A 22,500-nucleotide genomic window follows, 5' to 3' on the forward strand; every position below is an offset into this window, starting at 1 on the left:
GTACCAGAGATGAACGGTATTGTTCTGGTACCAGATGAACTGTATTGTTCTGGTACCAGAGATGGTTCTGGTACCAGATATGAACAGTATTGTTCTGATACCAGAGAAGCTGGTGAGGACATCTGAAGATGGGATCATTGTAATGGATGTAGACTAAAGACCTGTCTCTTTAGGCTACACCTGGGCTCCTCCTTCTCAGACCTCTCCACCCCCTAACACCTTTTATCCATCCCTCTCTCCTCTCCTCCTCCTCAGACCTCCCCACCCCCTAACACCCTAGGTGTACATAACCTGAACTTTTGAAGAAGAAAAAAAACAAAAAACTTGTTTTCTTCCTTTCTCCAGGACTGTGACAGAGTGTAGTTGATTCCCTGAGACAAATGTACTTGTAACTGTAAGTGGCTTTGGATAAACGCATCTCCTAAATGACTGACATGTAAAAATGTTTGATGCGTTGAACCATTCCCTGTTCCAGTCCCTGCATCACAAGGATCCGTCCTCCACCGCCTCCCCAGAGCACGCTGTGTTCTTATAATGACAGACTCCTAGGCATCTTCTCAACTCTTTGTCAGTGTGAAGTGGCAATAGTAGTGGTCCCAGATGTGTAAAGTAACTCAGCAAAGTTTGGTTAGGCCGTTCTGTTTGAGCCACTTAAAAAGAGTAGGACATTTTAATGGAAGGAGTGGCAAAAGGCCAAATGACATTGAACCAAATGCTTTTCCTCCGGTGAGCCCGGCCCTCCCTCCGGTGAGCCCGGCCCTCCCTGCTCTGACAGGGCTCTGCCTCTCACAATTAGCTAGAAGGTAAATGCCTGAACCGCAGCGGAGGAGCAAATCAATGCCAATATCTGAAGTGCAACAGCTTCTCCTCCGAGAAATCCAATTAGCAAAAACAGAAACTCTTTCTGCCTCTCTAGGAAAACATGGATTTTCTTCTGGAAGGTTTTGTCCACAAAGGCCGAAACCCTAACTTGAGGTCCGTGCATGTAGCTCTGATGTTCACCTGAATCACACATCGAGGTCAACGAGAGATCTGTGCCAAACACCGAGTTATGATGTTGATATCAAAGATAGGGTTCCGGCCAAAACGAAACTGTACAGGAAGACTTCATCCATATCTTATGTAAGCTTCACCTGTTATGTTCCCTGTCTTGTAGTTCCGGAGTTCAGTACATTTTCTTCCGTGGCTGTTCTACACTGGTCAATACAGCCAAGGAAGACAGCAAAACCTTGGGAGGAGAGGCAGGGAATAGAGACAGCCAATCTGGGGACAGGAGTAATCCACCATTGTAGAGAATGTAATCACTTATGATAGGTGTTTATTAATCCTGGCCTCGGTTGTCAGGGTGTTCATTGTAACAGTTAATTGCTGCCAGGCGTCGGGGGGGCAGGCAGGGGGAGGAGAAACAACCTGTCAATCTCAACTCCTGGTGAGGAGGCGTTGGTCTGCGTTGGTACTTCCTGCGCTGTATGGAACAGTGAGATAACGACTGCATGAGTGTTCAATTTAGATAATTAACCCTAACAATAGAGTAATTATCACGGGCAAGCTAATGAGAATGCCCAATGCATTTATATACCTGGCAAAAGGAATTTAATTAAGCATTGTGAGTTTAAAAGTGCATGGTGAGGAATTTGACGGGGATTTGGTGTGTTTGATACCATTCCTCATTCTGTTCCGTGCATTACAATGAGCCTGTCCTCCGATGTCTGCCTCCATCAGCCTCCTCTAATGTTCCACCTCCACCAGCCTCCTCTAATGTTCCACCTCCACCAGCCTCCTCTAATGTTCCACCTCCACCAGCCTCCTCTAATGTTCCACCTCCACCAGCCTCCTCTAATGTTCAACCTCCACCAGCCTCCTCTAATGTTCCACCTCCACCAGCCTCCTCTAATGTTCCACCTCCACCAGCCTCCTCTAATGTTCCACCTCCACCAGCCTCCTCTAATGTTCCACCTCCACCAGTCTCCTCTAATGTTCAACCTCCACCAGCCTCCTCTAATGTTCCACCTCCACCAGCCTCCTCTAATGTTCCACCTCCACCAGCCTCCTCTAATGTTCCACCTCCACCAGCCTCCTCTAATGTTCCACCTCCACCAACCTCCTCTAATGTTCCACCTCCACCAGCCTCCTCTAATGTTCCACCTCCACCAGCCTCCTCTAATGTTCCACCTCCACCAGCCTCCTCTAATGTTCTACCTCCATCAGCCTCCTCTAATGTTCTACCTCCACCAGCCTCCTCTAATGTTCAGCCTGGTGTTGAAGTGGACTGGACTTGGGTTTCCTCAGGTTGATGACAGAGTGAATGCTGTGGTTGTCCTTGTTGTGCTAAACTAGCCAGCTTCACTACTAAGAGCTTCAGAGTCTCTTCACTAGATTCACATTTGATTAAAAATACAAACATGACACTGTGACATTCCGTCATTCAGGTTCTCTGCTCATGTCATAAATGGAAAGACTGTTCCTGCTCTGCAGAGACTTTGCATATTGCTGTTCATTCCTGGTCCATCCACTGACCTGAGAGGGGACCCAGTCAGCTTCCTTATCTCACCAAAGCTACTCCAACGGGCCCCAAATGAATGGACGTCTGTCTGCTCTGCCCATCTCTCATCTTCCATGTCCTGTATCTCTGTTTCCTGCAGCAGACCAGAGGCGATTCCCCACCCCTGATAAAGTCGCCACGTCTTTGAAATGCACCAATTAGAGGAGGAGGTTACGCCTCTGTAATGGAGCTCCACGGCGCCTCCGCGTTACTGCCACAGTGTGGCTGATGTGGATAGGCTGCGGGCCGGAGAGGGAGAGAGAGGGAGGGAGAGAGAAAGGGAGAGAGAGGGAGAGAGAGGGAGGGAGAGATGGAGAGGGAGGGAGGGAGGGAGGGAGAGAGGGAGGGAGAAAGGGAGAGAGGGAGAGAGAGGGAGGGAGAGATGGAAAGAGAGGGAGGGAGGGAGGGAGAGAGGGAGAGAGTGATATCTCTCTTGCAGATGGAGGGATGGCGGCCCACACACACCAACTTGGTATTTGCCCCCCCTCTCTCTCTCTCTCTCTTTCTCTCTCTCTTTCTCTCTCTCTCTCTATCCCTCTCTCTCCACCCCCCCCCCTCTCTCACTCTGTCTCTCCACCCCCCCCTCTCTCTCACTCTGTCTCTCCACCCCCCCTCTCTCTCTCCATCCCTCTCTTTCCATCCCCCCTCTCTCTCTCTCCGTCCCCCCCCCCTCTCTCTCTCCATCCCTCTCCCCCCCCTTTCACTCTCTCTCTCTCTCTGTCTCTCTCTCCACCCCCCCCTCTCTGTCTGTCTCTCCATCCCTCCCCCCCGCCCCCCTCTTTCTCTCTCTCTCTCTACTCCACCAAGGCCCTCTGTAATCTCATTGGTGATTCGCAGCACGCCCACCCACTCTGGCGCTGGCCTGCTGCCTGGAGAGAAATCCATTCAGATTAGAGTGAGGCTGCAGCGAGGGCGTCTCCCGCTCTCAGGTGGCACGCAGCAGTTTGTGACAGTGTGTCATGCTCCGACCCCGCTGACCTCTCCGGGCGCTGGCGGTTGACCCCCCCACGACCCCTTCAATTTGGTTGAACCCTTTCCATCCACGTCTGTATCCGTCTCACTGGCTCAAATGGAAGAAATACGTGTTCTCAAACAGAACACGTGTTTGATACCCTTCCTCATTCCATTCCATGCATTACAATGAGCCTGTCCTCCGATTTCTACCTCCGCCAGCCTCCCCTGGTCTAAACATAGCTGCATGTATCAGACACATGATGACATCATCATCAGCCTGGTGTAACATCCTATCCCAGCCTGCTGTAGTATGACACAGACAGAGCAGAAGGAGGGGGCTGCTCAGCGTCTGTGGGTGCCTCCAGCACTGTCTTCCATGTACCAGATGCACCAAACTTCATATTGATTTTAACCATGTCTCCCTTAAAAAAACACTTACAAACTTTTACCAATATGTCTCCTGTCCAACCAGGCGGGATAAGGCATTATATTTTTGCTATGGTTCAGTAAAGGACGCTTATAAATCACTCCCACTACCACCACTGGGTTCTGCATAACTGTGTGATCTACTGCCCATACATGAAACGTTTTTAAAGAGAGAGTAAGCACAGACAAAGGACTTGACAGAATCTGTGCTCTGCCTGTAGGAATGTTCTGACTGCGCTGGCTGGGACATGTTTAAACAGTCTTGTGGTGATGATTTGGACAAACGTGTTGATGTAACATGTTCATATGCTGCCTTTTGTAGGGATATGATCATTCCTTGTAAGCGAGTTGAAATTTACCCTAATTACAAACCGTGGGTGACCAAATCTGTTCAGTCCAGCACACAGGAAAAGAAACTTGCTTTTAAACAGCGAGCAGCCTCTGATCTGCATATAGCTACCAAGGAGCTGAACAGAGACATTTTAAAAGCAAAACAGAATTATAAATCTGAACTAGAGAACAAGATGGCTGCAAATAACCTTGGCTCAGCCTGGTCTAGCATGAAAACTATAGCAGGCCTCCGGAATTCAGAGAGCAGCAGTCAGGTCACCCCGAATTACTTCAATTCAGATACTGAGTTTGCTAATGCTCTTAATTGTTTCTATAATTGTTTTGATACATTTGATTTTAGTAATGAAATTCAGGAGTTATAAACTGGAAGATAATACAGGCCTTTCTCTTGGTAAGAGTAAATAAGAGTCATGGACCTGACAACATCTGTGGTCGTTTACTTAAATCTTGTGCAAAAAAGTCCTGTATTCCACCACATTTGTAATAAGTCTTTACAGGAACAGCGTGTACCTGAGGCCTGGTAGGATGTACCTGAGGCCTGGTAGGATGTACCTGAGGCCTGGAAGGATGTACCTGAGGCCTGGTAGGATGTACCTGAGGCCTGGTAGGATGTACCTGAGGCCTGGAAGGATGTACCTGAGACCTGGAAGGATGTACCTGAGGCCTGGTAGGATGTACCTGAGACCTGGTAGGATGTACCTGAGACCTGGTAGGATGTACCTGAGGCCTGGAAGGATGTACCTGAGGCCTGGTAGGATGTACCTGAGGCCTGGAATGATGTACCTGAGGCCTGGTAGGATGTACCTGAGGCATGGAAGGATGCTGTGGGCATCCCTGTTCCCAAATCCAGTCGCCCCAAAACTCTTAATGATTCTAGACCGGTTGCTCTCACATAAATGTTTGTTCTTCGAACAATTGGTAAGGTCAGAAATCTGAAGGAAAACTGAGCATGCTCTTGACCCCATATTTTAACCAGAAGGCTTTTAGAAATGGGATTCTGTCTGACCAAGTTTGCTCCACAACTGGCTCCCCACAAGGATGTCTGCTTTCACCTCTATTATTTATCCTCTACAGAAACATGTCACGTGTCAACGTGTTCGAACAGATGTGAAAATAGGAAAAGTATGCAGATGACTCTGTTATTGTTAGTCAGCTCCAGGACAATAAGACACAGCCCGGTCATCCACGACTTTGTCATTAAACACATCTAAGACGAAAGACATGATCATTGGTTTTAGAAGGCAGGCCAACACACATGACGCCACATCCATTCAGGGTCAGACAGTAGAATGTGTGCAATTTTACAAATATCTTGGGACAATTATTGACTCAAAACTGAATTTTGAAGCAAATTGTGAAGCCATGTGCAAAAAGGGGCACCAGCGTTTGTTTTGTTTGTCCGATTTCCACATTAACAAAACCATGATGACTTTATCCTACCCTGCTTTTATTGAATCGACTTTATCTTTGTCTTTGTTCCCAAACCTATCCTTAAAGAACAGAAACTCTCTGACTCAAATTGTCAAATGGTCTAGTAGGCTGATTGGTGAGTCACAGCTGAACCCCGCGTCCCTGTACACCAGACGGTCACAGCGGCTCCATTTTAAATGACGACTCCCACCCTTTACACGGTGAATTTCAGCTTCTTCCTTCTGGACGAAGGTTTCTAGTCCCAAAGTGCAGAACAAAGCTTGTCTTGATGTTGTTTTATTGATGTTACTGTATGTGTTGTTTCTAAAATGTGTGTCAAGATGGATGACTCATTTACTGCAAAACAAATCTACCTACGGGTCCAAATAAAGTAACCTGAACCTGAGCCTGTGTTGCTCTACAGCATGCTGATCTCTCTGTTATTAATTAGCTGGAAACATGAAACCCCAGGAGAGAGAAGGCCTCTACCAATGGAGGCTGGTGGAGGTAGAAATCAGAGGACAGGCTCATTGTAATGCATGGAACGGAATGAGGAATGGTATAAATCACACGTGTTCAATGCCATTGCTCATTCATGCGTTATAATGAGCCTGTCCTCCGATTTCTACCTCCACCAGCCTCCCCTGGTGTTCTACCTCTCTCAGCCTCCCCTGGTGTTCTACCTCCACCAGCCTCCCCTGGTGTTCTACCTCCACCAGCCTCCCCTGGTGCTCTACCTCCACCAGCCTCCCCTGGTGTTCTACCTCCACCAGCCTCCCCTGGTGTTCTACCTCCACCAGCCTCCACTGGTGTTCTACCGTCCTGCTCCTCTCGTCATTAATCGATATCACTTGTGTATCCTCCTCATTCACAGATAAAAGACTAGTCTTCTGCCTCTCCCAGTCAGTCAGTCAGTCAGTCCCCCCCTCGCTTGCCTGCCTGCCTGCTCCCTCTCTCTCTCTCTCTTTGATCACGCTGAGCAAGCAGAGCTCTCTGAGGACATTGATTATTCCTCTCCCTCACCCGTGCCCCCCTGTGGTCCTCCCGGAGCCTTGAAGAGCAAACTGCAGATCCTCCAGAGGCTCAGAGAGGCACCTGGAGGATGGCCCGTGGCCCCGAGACCGAGGCTGAGTGGCAGCCAGCCACCAAGCCAAGCAACTGACTTTTACACACAATCCAACCAAAATCATTTCCATATTTATATAAGGAAATATATATGTATTTAGATATATTTATTTCCATGCACCTCACACATTAGCGCAACAACTGGCGTTGTACAGTATTTCAATGTAGAATCACAGATCCCACACAGCCATGACATCACAGATCCCACACAGCCATGACATCACAGATCCCACACAGCCATGACATCACAGATCCCACACAGCCATGACATCACAGATCCCACACAGCAAAGCCCATTTTGGTCTTAAGGATGGGGCTCCTAACAGGAAGTAGGGTATTGATTAACAACTCTGAATCGGTGGTTAACATCAATTAATGGCCAATTAATTCATGTACAAAGCACTGTCCATGATTAATGATCGAGGCCCTAGCAAATGGCTTTCCTGTTGCGTTCATTGATCTGTTGACGTCTTGCTTTGCCATGGTTTCCCCAGACACAGTGCTGTCTTCTCCCTGCTCTTCTCCAGGCTCTGACGCTCTCAAATCACACACACACCATTTCATTGGTGCTTCCTTTCATTACTGCTGGAGGGGAGGAGAGATGGAGGAGAGATGGAGGAGAGATGGAGGAGAGGAGAGATTGCCTCCAATCAGTTGATGTTTCCAGGAAGGATGCCCCAGGTCTGTAGAAACCCACCAAGCTGATACACACAGAGGAATACAGCTGTGATGGGCAGTGTTGCCAGGGTTACAGTAGTGATGCTGTATGTACATGAACACGAGCATAGATGTAATACAGTTAGAATCAAACAAAAACCAACATCACAGGACATTGGTTATTGAGATATTAGCAACAAATAAAGAACCCTTTTTGGTTAGACAGAACCCTCTCACGTAGAACCCTCTAGGTAGAAGCGTTTGTAGACTGTTCCACACAGAACCATTATAAAAGGGTTCTACAAAGCACCAAAAAGGGTTCCCCTACAGGGGCAGATGAAGAACACTTTGGTGGTGCTACTGTAACAAGCAGCCTGTTGCGGGAGACAGACGGAACAGTCTAGAAGAGAGAGAAAACTAGAGCTCACAGCCATGTTGGAAAGGCTGATATGAATTGAGATGGTCAAACAATCTCCAGGATACCAGAAGAGAGCATGCCACAGCCCAGCTGGTCAGCATCTGTCAGGGAGCCTGGAGGTGGAGGTGGAGGTGGAGGTGGAGGTGGAGGTGGAAGAGGTGGAAGAGGTGGAAGAGGTGGAGGAGGAGGAGGTGGAGGTGAAATGGAGGTGATGGAGGTGGAGGAGGAAGTGGAGGTGGGGGTGGAGGTGATGTGTGGAGGTGGAGGAGGAGGAGGTGGAGGGGGAGGAGGTGGAGGTGGAGGAGGTGGAGGTAGAAGTGGAGGAGGAGGTGGAGGTGGAGGTGGAGGAGGAGGAGGTGGAGGGTGAAGTGCAGGTGGAGGTAGAGGAGGAGGTGGAGGAGGAGGTGGAGGTGGTGGAGGAGGAGGAGGTGGAGGTAGAGGTGGAGGTGGAGGAGGAGGTGGAGGTGGAGGTGGAGGAGGTGGAGGTGGAGGAGGAGGTGGTGGAGGTAGAGGAGGTGGAGGTGGAGGTGGAGGAGGAGGTGTAGGGTGAAGTGGAGGTGGAGGAGGAGGTGGAGGGTAAAGTGGAGGTGGTGGTGGAGGAGGAGGTGGAGGAGGAGGTGGAAGTGATGGAGGTGGAGGTGGAGGAGGAGGTGTTTAACCGTGCAGTCCAGCTACGTCGCTAGGTTGTTAGCGTGGCTAAACTCCCTCCTGTACAACACTGTAGACGTCTGGAGCAACGGGAAGAAGAAGAGGAGGAATCTATTGCTCTAGTTTTAGAAGGGTGCACGATATGTTGTCGAGGGTCATTCTGCACACAACGATGCTGCCAAATCTGTGATTGCCTTCAAGACATACAGTGTACCCCCTCCCCCCCCAAAAAAAAGGACAAGCAATTTAGCTTGATAGATGTACATTTTCAGAGAGAGGAAAATGTCTTACTTGTGCATTTTTTGAGTCCCGAGCCTTTCTTCAGGGCGTGGCGGCTGAGTTTGCAGCTGAAGTTGTTCTCCCAGAACTCTGCGAACCAGATGTTCCTCCGGTTGTTCTCCAGCGTGCGGCTGATGAAGTAGCGATCGAACCCTGTGCAGATCGATGGGTTCAGTGTCACCCAACCAGGATCAGATGGATGGGCTCAGTGTCACCCAACCAGGATCAGATGGATGGGCTCAGTGTCACCCAACCAGGATCAGATGGATGGGCTCAGTGTCACCCAACCAGGATCAGACGGCTACTGACATCTGAGACAACGCAGTGACTTGCTCTGGAATTGAACATTCTGACACACAGAGTTTCTGACACCTAACAGTGGACCGTGTGATAGAGCTGTGGCTAGCTGTGTTTAAGCGTGTGTATTCATGCGTGTGTGTGTTTTCATGTGTGTGTGTGTACATGTATGTATGTGTTTATGTGCATGTGTGTGTGTGTGTTTACGCGTGCATGTGTGTGTGTTTATGCGTGTGTGTGTGTGTGTGTTTATGCACGTGTGCGTGTGTGTGTGCATGTGTGTGTGTGTGTGTGTGTGTGTGTGTGTGTTTACGCATGTGTGCGTGTGTGTGTGTGTGTGTGTGTGTGTGTGTGTGTGTGAATCCTAGTTTGCTCTAGCCCCCCCGCCCCCTCACCTCTGATGGACTGCCGCTTTGGCAGGATGGTGACAGCGCCCTCTGCCATCTCCTCCTGGTGGAGGACGGGGGAGATCTTGGACCCCCAGCTGTCTGAGCCCACCCAGATGAAGTGGCCCGTCTGATTGGCCTTCCTGGCAGCATGCAGCAGACGCCTGGACAGGTACAGAACAGGTACGGATACAGAACAACAGGTACAGAACAGGTACAGCTATTACCACACTTCTCAAACAGAGTCGTTAACTCATTCAGTTCCGAGGGTGATTTTATTCACCAAAACTGCATGAGTTATGATGGTTCATTTTGTAGCCAATCAAAGTATCGTTGCTAGTAAATACCACATAAAAACACTTGGCACTCTAGGTGGTGAGTGTTCCAGAACTCTTTGGCAGTTGGTGGGTTAATAATTGATGGAAACGTGTGTCATAGCAGAGCTGACAGCAGTACTGATGTCTGGCAGAGAAACACTAGAGTAAACGATAAAGACCAATGTGTCCCGCTGTCTTAAAGATATTATCATTTTACATGCGTTAGCACCACTGTGAATCTAATGTTGGCAGTAGGAGAATATCTGGAGATTGAGTGGCCTTTGATTAATAAAGCATGTGTTGTTTATGTGTGTTGCTTATGATGAGACTATTTTGTGTTGGTTGTTTTCTTACATACTGTAGGTATGATTTTACCTTATATCGTCCTCGTTAGCAAAGATGATGACCACACGAGCGTTTGGGTTTTCTCTGAGTCTCCGAATGACCTTGTCGAACTCTCCCTGTCTGGCCTCCCGGGGGATTTTGACCGACTGAGAGATGCACACACTCCCTAGAAAGGAGAAGGAGGAAACACACACACACACACACGCACGCACACACACACACACACACACACACACACACACAGTATTTTAGTGGCAGGTTAAGCGTGGAATGGAGACAGAAATGGAGGACATTTTACAGAGTTTCTACTTGAGGCATCAGAGGATCACTGATACAACAGCCTCGTTCTTCTCTGCTGAGAATCCTCCAGCATCTGTGTCTGTTGCGACGCAGTGGGGCGCGCTGGAGAAGTCTGACACATCACTGGAATCTTGTTCGTTTTGAAGCTGCCCTTATCAAGGACGGCTTTCATCAAGACACTTGAGCCATAGGGAAGAGCACAGCATCAAATGAAAAACTGAAATTAGAGATGTGAGTCAAACTATCGGCGGAGAAAGCTTGCGGCGTGGTAATCGACAGCGCTTTTATTACAAACGTCACAGAACAGCGGAGAGAAGTTTTAGTGTTTCACAGTACTTGGGAGAAGACGGTTATAGCTGTGAGCTTTCTCCTCTGTGCTCCTGACGTGGACATGAAACTAACCAATCCCAGAAGATCTCAGCTGCTCACTCACCAATAAGGCAGAGCTTAACTCCATAGAGAGGTTCATCATAGGCTCAAAGCTCTGCAGATAGAACCATAGAACCATGGAACACTGCGTTGTTCTCCATCCACTGATCAACCTGCTGTTCAGATGTTCCATTCCAGAATCCACAGCATCATTCTCATTCTCGCCGTTCTGAACTCACTGCTGAGAGCGACCAGGTTTGTGGTTTAATTTCCACTCTCATTAAAGCTCACAGAATCAGAACTGTGTTTGTGTCTATTTCCTCAGATCCGTGGCAATCTACAATTCTGATTCCCTAAAACTAGACAGTTTTCTCTGCCTAATGTTTTTCACTGTCAGTGTCTGGAAAGTATATTATAGAGCATAATGAGATTACATGAATACCAACACAATGTATTCTCTCTAAGAGGAGGCAGCCTCTACTCTCACTAAAGAGAGATAAAGACAATTCAGTGCTTCCAGTAAATGTAACCACCCAATGATAGTTGATAAAAAACGATAAAAATTCCTGCCTTGAGTTCCATTTCAAAAGACTGTTGAACGAACTGTACAGTATTAGGTCTGTGTTGTTGTAGGAGTACTTTGAAGCTTGAGGGCTTCGATATATCCCAATGCTCAGTCCAAGCTGAGTTCATGTTCAATTAAATAAAAAATACAACCGCTTTAGCCTGAAAACACAATTTGTTGTTGTTATGCTCCGATGGGTTTCATAATTGTACTTCTCCTCTATTGTTTGCATGTCTCTGTGTGTTTAGCCTGTGGAGCCGCTGGGCCAGATAATTGCCTTTGGGGGCTCGTTCTTCATACCTTCCTTCTGTTTAAGTTGGACTGTTCATTTGTATCAGTCTTTTTTCTATTGTTGTATTTATATGGATTTCAGTGAGTTATATTACTGTATAGGGCAATAATGGGTCATCTCTGCGCTGTTGTTGCTTCCATCCAGCATCTGGATTATGTTGGTATGGATGTGCTCATACAATCCCCATACCATGGAGTGGGCCCAGAGTGGGCCCGTGAGTCACTGGGCCGGTTCTGAGCTGAGCCTGCAGACAGCAGACCATCCCCCCCCCCCCCCCCCCCTCCCTCCCCCAGAACCACAGCAGTTGTCCCTACGTAGATTTGTGAATGTCCTGCATCCCCGCCAACCCCCCCTGTGAAATACAGAACAATCTTTCTATGGCAGAAGATGAATCTATCTTTTGATAGCTGTTAAGTGAATTCATTCATTACACTTAGACTAATTAATTACAACTGCCTGTTTGTGTCATATAAGTGTGTCTGATTCTGATTGAAACAATGACCTAATTATTTAGTGCTCTTTGACTACGCACAAAATGGCAAGCGCCCTTCAGTTACCCCAGTTCTTCATTTAAAGAAAGATGTGATACAAAATAATTGTAATTACTAATAAGTGATTTGAACGGAATGCAGAGGCTTGAAGGGGTGATGTGGGGGGGTGGGGGTGGGGGTGGGGGTGAGGGGTGGGGTTGGGGTGGTGGATCTTGTTCGCTCTGCCAAGTGTATAAAATAAGAGGACAGAACAAATTAACTATCTGTTCCCTCCCTGTCACCATGCCCCTCCCCCTGTCACCACGCCCCTCCTCCTCCCTGTCACCATGCCCCTCCCCCTGTCACCACGCCCCTCCTCCTCCCTGTCACCATGCCCCTCCCCCTGTCACCACGCCCCTCCTCCTCCCTGTCACCATGCCCCTCCCCCTGTCACCACGCCCCTCCTCCTCCCTGTCACCATGCCCCTCCTCCTCCCTGTCACCATGCCCCTCCCTTCCCCTGTCACCATGCCCCTCCCCCTGTCACCATGCCCCTCCCTCCCCCTGTCACCACGCCCCTCCCTCCCCCTGTCACCATGCCCCTCCCTCCCCCTGTCACCACGCCCCTCCCTCCCCCTGTCACCATGCCCCTCCCTCCCCCTGTCACCACGCCCCTCCCTCCCCCTGTCACCATGCCCCTCCCTCCCCCTGTCACCACGCCCCTCCCTCCCCCTGTCACCATGCCCCTCCCCCTGTCACCATGCCCCTCCCTCCCCCTGTCCTCTTGGCACCGGTGTGAGAGTTGTTTCTGCAGAGCAGAGACTGTGTGATAGATATGCCGCTATGTTCTCTTGTGTAAAAGTTTGTTGTTGTTGTTGTAAACATGAGTAGACTACAGGATCAGTGTCAATAGTGCACAGTTGCATTGATGCTGCATCAAAATATAATAATTGGTATTCATATAGTAGACCACACGGGGACAGCAAAACCTGGGAGGGGGCAGGAAAGTGTTAGAAATGTCATTTCTAAACGGTGAAACCAACTCTCATAAAAGCCAAGAACTTTAATCTCGTAGTCATCGTTTGATTTAAAACCCAGTACAGAGACAAAAGAAGAAACCTTATCACGGAGGGCTCTGTATTCTGAAAGATAGCATCGCTACCAAACGACACCAACCTTCTGCCACTCCAGCCTCAAGTACAGTTGACTGGCGTAACACTACTTAGCGCGCTCCTCTCGAGCCGTGGCCCCCCCTGGCCCCCCCCCTGACCTGCCGCAGAGTGTTCCTGCCTGTGGGGCCAAAGCTGCGCAGAGGGAAGAGGTTTCAATCAGAGGAGTTGACTTCCTCCTGACCTCCCTCCGTCGATGGGAGCCGGAGCCGCCCCGGGTGGGAGTGGAAGTGCCCTGTGCACTGATATTCAATGTACAGGTACAGGAGGTCCAGTGACTGGGAGTACTTTATCTGCTAACGTCTCCGCTGTGTTCTAAAGCCCGTACTGCAGTTGGCAGGAGAACCTGTAGCTAGAACAGTGAAACACAGACTCCCCATCTAACATTAACCTTAATCTCATCCTGCAGTTTGTCTGAGTTTGATGCCAAATCCATCAGGGTTGGACACATAATCCATCAGGCTTACGGTAGCCCCAGATGAGAGATGTTCAAACAGTTTTTTTCTATGGTTGTGTGATGGCTATCGTAAAATGGACTACAGTACGTACTGTATCGACTCCTGGCCACAGAGAGAGAGAGTTGTGTAGATATTACTAAACATGTGATCACAGTGACCTCACAGTTCAGTTCAGTGTGTACACACGGTGTATGAGTAAGCCTGGCATGGCTGTGTGCTCTGCTGTTGATCATCATAAGCCATTCGATATCAAACTGTTCTGCAGCGAAACGTTTAGCCAGCCTGTCCCTCCCTGGGAGAACGTTTGGCCAGGCCAGCCTGTCCCTCCCTGGGAGAACGTTTGGCCAGGCCAGCCTGTCCCTCCCTGGGAGAACGTTTGGCCAGGCCAGCCTGTCCCTCCCTGGGAGAACGTTTGGCTCAGGTGTGACGTGTCCTTCCTAAAAGGCACCACTGCTCACCTTCAAAAGGTGTTAATTAAACGGGGGAGGGAATCCTCCCAGCACCATATGGACAGGCCTGTCTGACTGCTACCGCGACATGCTCAGCTGAGCTCGTGTGTCGCTGTGGAGACGGGGTCATTGGAATGACAGGCGCGTCCCCCAAGTGGCCCTGCATGAGCCAACAGTGCTCGACCAATCACTTTTACTGGGTCAGTGGCGCTCGACCAATCATATTCACTGTGTCAGAATCACACCTTGGATTCACAAAACACACATTCTGTCTTTGGCTGTGTATGTTGAGAGTGTTGTCCTATGATGTGATGTGCTTGCTTTCTCCCTGCCCAGTTCGGCTGAGGAATTTGCATCCAGCTTCAAAAATACTAATCATTTCAATAATACAAATTGTTTGCTGTATTTATGCGAGCTAGATGGCTATAGTTTGCATCAGTATTTATTACAGTCTTCTTTTGTTTATCTTTTGCAATTCGTTTCCCGCCAAGAGTCGCCCTGAAACCTGAAACTGCCGCAGTTCACAGACCTGGACTGGCCTGTGTCCATGGAGACGACCGCGGGCTACCCTGACCTCCATATTGTTAGCACCAGGACCCCCAACCACCACCAGGACCCCCAACCACCACCAGGACCCCAACCACCAGGACCCCTCAATACCCTGCTGTAGAACATTCTATGAAGCGTTTCTCCTACCTGGCGATCGCTCTTACCAGGTGACGTGGTGAGGATCGCTGTCCTCTCCACAAGCCCTCACCACTGGGGTCCCCCAGGGCTCTGTCCTAGGGCCCTTACTGTTCTCCCTCTATACCAAATCTCTTGGCTCGGTAATTTCCTCACATGGTTTCTCCTACCACTGCTACACAGACGACACTCAACTCTTTCTCTCTTTCCCCCCTTCTGACTCACAGGTGGCAACACATGTCTCTGCGTGTCTCGCAGACATTTCTGCTTGGCTGTCAGCCCACCACTTCAAGCTCAACCTTAACAAGACTGAGTTGCTCTTCCTCCCGGTGAAAGCCTGCCCTCTCCAAGACTTCTCCATTACAGTAGAGAACTCTACTGTGACCTCCTCCCAGACAGCCAAGAACCTTGGAGTGATCCTTGACAACCACTTATCCTGTGCGGCAAACATCACAGTGACAGCACGCTCCTGTAGATTCTTCCTCTACAACATCAGAAGGATAAGTCTATTCCTCACCAGAGAAGCAGCACAACTCTTGGTCCAGACACTTGTGATCTCTGGCCTTGACTACTGAAACGCACTCTTGGCCGGGCTCCCCGCCTCCACAGCAGTCGCACTACTCGGTCACGGCTTTTCACTGTTCTGGCGCCTCGCTGGTGGAATGAGCTTCCCACTGCTGTCAGGACTGCAGTCACTACCCATCTTCTGCCATAGATTGAAGACCCATCTCTTCACTTATCTTAACTGTCCCTCCTAAAGACTTATTCATCCCCTCTACCCCCTGTACAAGTTTCTCAATTGTAAATAAATTAATAATAAAAAATAAGAATAATTAAAAAAGAAAAGTAATTATTCCTCGTTCTAGCATTTTGACTGCCTATGGCCCCTGGTCCTAGAATAGATTACTTTTTCTTATGATGACTGATGGATAGGTGATTCACTTACTTAAACAAATATATTTGTTGTAAGTCGCTAAATGTTCTCTGATGTGAGATGAGCTTCATAGATAGATAGTTGGATGACCTGAATAAAGGTATTCATGGCGGTATTTGTTATCCTATGACGATAAACGATTGGGTCAAACTGGATCATCATGTTTGCTTTACTATTCAGTATTCTGACTGTTTACGGCTCTCTAATGAGACAGCTCTCCGTGAGCAGGGAGGCAACCGCAGACGCCATGAAAAGCTCCTAATAGAAGAAATCGTCCAACTCCCGGCAATAAATCAACAGTTTTCCCCCAGTCCTTTTTTCCCCATAATTGACATGCCACAAGCATAATCTCCCATCGTTAGAGAGACCTGTTGCCTGGGAGAGCAGGCGCCTTCTCCCGAGGAGGAAAACCCTGAGCCCTGCCTGGGAGATAAGAGTTATGCTGCTGGAATCACACATGCAGAGATATGGGCCGAATAAAGACACAACAAACGGACCCAGTCTGCCCCTTCATTACGCTGGGTAGTAGAAATGCTAATCAACACGTTCTGGTATACATAATGAATACAGAACCAGGGGAACATTAGCATAAAAACACTGCAAAGGACTTGGAATGGAGACCCGCAGAACCCGGTGACTGATGTGTGAAGTAATTTACATGAATATCGTCTTTGAGTCAAAGGCTCTTTGCTTCTTTGTGTTGTGTTTTGTTACTCTGCTAAAAGGAGGTTTCAGGTGCCTCCTGCAGTCTGGGGGAGTTCCAGAAACAATGCTAATTAAGATTCCTTCTGCTTTTCTTCTGTTCCTTTTTAAAATAAAAATATCTTGCATTAATCTCCAAACAATGTCTTATATCCCATCTCAAGTGTTTAAAATGTTTCGCCATGCACTGTGCAGTACATCATAGACGAAAGCATAGCCCCAAGATTACAGGTTTTTATGTGCAAAAAGGAAATATTCCACCTCCTCTATGATGTTCTTATGGAGTGCTGTACTGCACCAATTTTGCATCAAAGAAGCACAAGATGAAAAGAACTCAAAGGCACAATATAATTTTTTTTTTTTTTTTAAATGAATCTAAGAGCAATATTTTCATTACAGATGCAATAGTCTTAGTTCTGGCTTTTTCCCTCTGAAATACACTTGAGCCTGTGCACAACACATTTAGGCTGCATTCATGAATATTATTATTCTGACTGAATCTTCTTTCATTTTCTGTAACTCAGTGCTGAAATCAGATGCTGTGTAAAAGACTTGGAACCTCTGTAACTTCACTGTTTCTCCTGCTAAAGAAGAGAGTAACACACTGTAATGTACTCTACACAAGCTGATTGAAAATGCTAATTGCTGATTAAAATTGTCTGTTTGCTTTCAAAATAGTTATTATGGTTAATAAAGAACCCAATTATCACTTCAGTCTATTTGGGGACAGTTCTATTTTGATGTGGAATAGCCTGTCAGGAGGGTTACCAGGTGCTGATGACAGAGCAGTACTGTTAGCTCTGCCTCGTGGGGGAGATAAGCCTATCTCCGTCACTCCTGCTGCCAGCAGCCATTCACCAAGGGAGAGCTTTCTGTTTGGCCTGGCCTTCTTTATACTCAGGCTCATTTGCCTAATGGGTTCCAGATTGCCAGTTATCAGTAGCAGTTCAAATAGACCACAGAGTCTATTAGTATTGACTTAGACATTTAGGTTGACTCTTATTTTCTCTGACATTCAAACAATGTACGCAATTCATTTTGCCCTTTTTGAATGGAAATGCAGTATTAGAAATGACTAACGCATGATCGTTGACAATTGCTCATCATATAATATTTTAGCACAGCTATGCTCTGTGCAATATGTTTTGCAGATTACTGCTTTTATGATGTACAGTCAAATCTACAGTGAAATCTCTGTATTGTTGAAGATGGTAGATATCAATTGTCTCATAAATCAATAATCAGATTCAGTTGCTGTAGTCTCCTCAGAACAAGTAATCTGGCATACAAGACTACCACACGTAGAAACATTCAGCTGGAGGGGTTATCATCTAATATCAATACCAGTGTTTGCATATATTGTCTGTGGCTATTTAGCTACTGTATACATCAGGGGAGGCTGGTGGAGGTAGAAATCGGAGGATGGGTTCATTGCAATGCATGGAATAGAATGAGGAATATATCAAACCCACCAGCCTTTCCTGGTATACGAACCTCATAACATAACTGCAATCTCTCTGGGCCCCGAGACGCCCCTGCAGGTAAAGATAGAAGTAGTTTCATGATGACGGTGAAGTATCCCTCAAAGCCTTCACCATTTGATATTTCATTCCACAACGTATGAGGAGGATGATATTCCGGGGGGATGCAGGCGTGTTGGAAGGCGCTGGCTCAGTCTGATGCCTATAGCTTTATCTCTGTTTCAACTTTTGTCTGGAAACTCTGACGAGACTTCACAGAACAGTGCTCACATTGTTCAGCTCCCCGTTCTGCAGTAAAACAACACTTGATAGGGGAATCCAGGCCAAGCGAGGACTTGATGGCATGTTTGGTTTAAATGACTTCAGAGACTGTGGAGCCATGCAATGTTCTGTTAATGGTCCAGGCTGTGCTCACTGCACTGTGGACTGATGTTGCTATGGGAGGACTTATCTTCCACTCTATCAACACATAGGATTGACAGCAGGCAGTAGAGGCCCGCAGGCAGGTTGCTATACTGCAGGGGAGGCTGGTGGAGGTAGAAATCGGAAGATGGGCTCATTGTAACGCATGGAATGGAATGAGGAATGGTATCAAACCAATTCCAGCCTCTACCAGCCTCCCCTGCCGTAGTGTAAACAGCACAGTACCCAAAGACTACAAACAGAATACACAACCAATCACTGTCAACTACCACGGAGGTCATGGCAGGTAGGACTTGACCATCATTATATAATGATGTGTTCTTTCCGCCTTGCGGTCTGGGGCTTAGGAAGAGGGAGAAAAAGAGAGGGGGAGGGGGAGAGGAGGAGAGAGAGACCATAACCCTGTAAAACAGAGTCACACAACTACACCATAACCCTGTAAAACAGAGTCACACAACTACACCATAACCCTGTAAAACAGAGTCACACAACTACACCATAACCCTGTAAAGGAGTCAGACAGAACTTCACCTGGGCCTGTGTTAGGGTTAGGGTTAGGGTTAGGGTTAGACCCTAACCCTAACTCCATCTGGGCCTGTGTTAGGGTTAGGGTTAGGGTTAGGGTTAGGGTTAGGGTTAGACCCTAACCCTAACTCCATCTGGGCCTGTGTTAGGGTTAGGGTTAGGGTTAGGGTTAGGGTTAGACCCTAACCCTAACTCCATCTGGGCCTGTGTTAGGGTTAGGGTTAGGGTTAGGGCTAGACCCTAACCCTAACTCCATCTGGGCCTGTGTTAGGGTTAGGGTTAGGGTTAGGGTTAGGACCAGCTCAGGGTCCTTAACGTGCTGCTCACCCCGCTACCTGCCTCCACACAGCCAGTTCAGGGTCCTTAACGTGCTGCTCACCCCGCTACCTGCCTCCACACAGCCAGTTCAGGGTCCCTAACGTGCTGCTCACCCCGCTACCTGCCTCCACACAGCCAGCTCAGGGTCCTTAACGTGCTGCTCACCCCGCTACCTGCCTCCACACAGCCAGTTCAGGGTCCTTAACGTGCTGCTCACCCCGCTACCTGCCTCCACACAGCCAGTTCAGGGTCCCTAACGTGCTGCTCACCCCGCTACCTGCCTCCACACAGCCAGCTCAGGGTCCTTAACGTGCTGCTCACCCCGCTACCTGCCTCCACACAGCCAGTTCAGGGTCCCTAACGTGCTGCTCATTCAAATGAACTCACCATGTTGATGTGTGATTACACCACCACAACACAGCCTCCTACTGAACACGGAAACCCCTGGAATCAACCCACCCATTAACCTACCCATTAATCTACTCATTCACCTACCCACCAACCTACTCATTCACCTACCCACCAACCTACCCACCAACCTACTCATTCACCTACCCACCAACCTACCCACCAACCTACTCATTCACCTACCCACCAACCTACCCATCAACCTACTCATTCACCTACCCACCAACCTACCCATCAACCTACTCATTCACCTACCCACCAATCTACCCATCAACCTACTCATTCACCTACCCACCAACCTACTCATTCACCTACCCACCAACCTACCCATCAACCTACTCATTCACCTACCCACCAACCTACCCATCAACCTACTCATTCACCTACCCACCAACCTACCCATCAACCTACTCATTCACCTACCCACCAACCTACCCACCAACCTACTCATTCACCTACCCACCAACCTACCCATCAACCTACTCATTCACCTACCCACCAACCTACCCATCAACCTACTCATTCACCTACCCACCAACCTACCCATCAACCTACTCATTCACCTACCCACCAACCTACCCATCAACCTACTCATTCACCTACCCACCAACCTACTCACCAACCTACTCATTCACCTACCCACCAACCTACTCATTCACCTACCCACCAACCTACCCATCAACCTACTCATTCACCTACCCACCAACCTACCCATCAACCTACTCATTCATCTACTCATTAACCTATCCATTCAACCTACCCATTAACATACTCATTAACCTACCCATTCAATCTACCCATTAACCTACTATTAACATACCCATTAACCTACCCACCAACCTACCCATTCATCTACCCACCAACCTACCCATTCATCTACTCATTAACCTACCCATTAACCTACTCATTAACCTACCCATTAACCTACCCATTAACCTACTCATTAACCTACCCATTAACCTACCCATCAACCTACCCATTAACCTACCCATTAACCTACCCATCAACCTACCCATTAACCTACCCATTAACCTACCCATTAACCTACCCATCAACCTACCCGTGAGAGGAATCTATGGTACGTTCTGTTTTGACGACATCCAAAACCGTTCTGCAATCTGATTTGACAGCGTGGAAGAGAGAAGCGATTCAGCTCCACCTCCTGGCCTGTTCTCCAGGGTGGCTGATGAGACCACAGTCAATTCCACACTTCTAGCCCCGCTTCAAACTCATGACCATGTTATTGAGCCAAGGAGGGGGAGCAAGGTGAGCCTGTTGCAACGGCTGTGCTGCCAGCGTTTAGACCGCGCCGGGTCATTATACACCCTGGCAGCCAGCCTTGAAAGGCCATTGACGCAATTCATTAATGAATTTGAGGTATTTGTTTTTCTGGTGAATTGGAGTAGCTAGATCAGAGCTGAGAGCCAACATGGAGGTGGGTGATGGATGGAGCCTCTCCCCAGCTGGAGGGCTGCCTGGATGCAGATGAGACCTGTTCTCTGCCAGCTGAGGGCCAAGCCATTAATAAAGCCTGCAAATGATGATGGCTGCTGTATTGATCTCGGCTGGGTCCCCTCCCTAGGACTGGCCCAGTAAACACAGGCGCTGGGTGGGTGACCAGGCCGGCCTCTCCCCTTGATCACGCAGCCGAGGGCGGGTCGCCCCACCAGGGTGTGTTGAGGTGCGGTTGGACACATGCACAAAGCCTGCTGGCGCTGCGTTCATTGGTTGTGTTAACAGCATGAAGAGTGGAGGTTGGTGGAGGTTGGTGGAGGTTGGTGGAGGTTGGTGGAGGCTGGTGGAGGTTGGTGGAGGTTGGTAGAGGCTGGTGGAGGCTGGTGGAGGTTGGTGGAGGTTGGTAGAGGCTGGTGGAGGCTGGTGGAGGTTGGTGGAGGTTGGTGGAGGCTGGTGGAGGTTGGTGGAGGTTGGTGGAGGTTGGTGGAGGCTGGTGGAGGTTGGTGGAGGTTGGTGGAGGTTGGTGGAGGTTGTCCTCAGATCGGTCCTCCTCTCTTTCTACTCAGCCAAATGAAACATGAACAGAATCAATTCCAAAGTTCCAGTCTCAGAAATGATTCCAACTTTCTGTCAACTAATATTCTGTCTTCAACTGCCTCTCTCTCTCTTCCTCCTTTATTCCCCTCTGTTTCTCTCTGCCTCTCCCTCCCTCCCTCTCTCTCTCTCACTCTCTCTACTTCATTTTCACAGTGTTCCTTTAAGCAGATTGTCATGTGTAATGGAAATGACATGCCCTGAGTCAAAGTGACATTATGTCAGAGTTGTAGCGAGTGATTCCTCCCAGACTCAATCACTTGCCCTACGCCTCATTCAGAATCCAATTGGAAACACTCTCACAGAGCCTCCATAACTTCACACACACACACACACACACACACACACACACACACACACACACACACACACACACACACACACACACACACACACACAGTCCCCCACAGAGCCTCCATAACTTTCTCTGCACACAAACACACACACACACACACACACACACACACACACACTCACACACACACACACACACACACACACACACACACACAGAGCCTCCATAACTTCATACACACACACACAGTCCCCCACAGAGCCTCCATAACTTTCTCTGCACACAAACACACACACACACACACACACACACACACACACACTCACACACACACACACACACACACACACACACACACACACACACACACAGAGCCTCCATAACTTCATACACACACACACACTCCCCCACAGAGCCTCCATAACTTTCTCTGCACACACACACACACACACACA

General features: G+C 48.5%; 1 protein-coding gene across 1 annotated transcript in view; it reads right to left on the reverse strand.

Annotated features, from left to right (window-relative positions):
- grm4 (glutamate receptor, metabotropic 4) overlaps window positions 1-22,500 on the reverse strand; it is a 68,017-nt gene that overhangs the window by 23,363 nt on the left and 22,154 nt on the right. Inside the window, exons 3-5 of the mRNA XM_083668664.1 lie at window positions 10,186-10,321; window positions 9,503-9,657; window positions 8,823-8,963 (exon numbers count right to left, since the gene is read on the reverse strand). Of these exons, the coding sequence (XP_083524790.1) occupies window positions 8,823-8,963; window positions 9,503-9,657; window positions 10,186-10,321 (432 nt within the window). The remainder of the gene's footprint in view (window positions 1-8,822; window positions 8,964-9,502; window positions 9,658-10,185; window positions 10,322-22,500) is intronic.

This window comes from Argentina silus, assembly GCF_951799395.1.
Source record: "Argentina silus genome assembly, chromosome: 4".
NCBI classification, from domain to species: domain Eukaryota; kingdom Metazoa; phylum Chordata; class Actinopteri; order Argentiniformes; family Argentinidae; genus Argentina; species Argentina silus.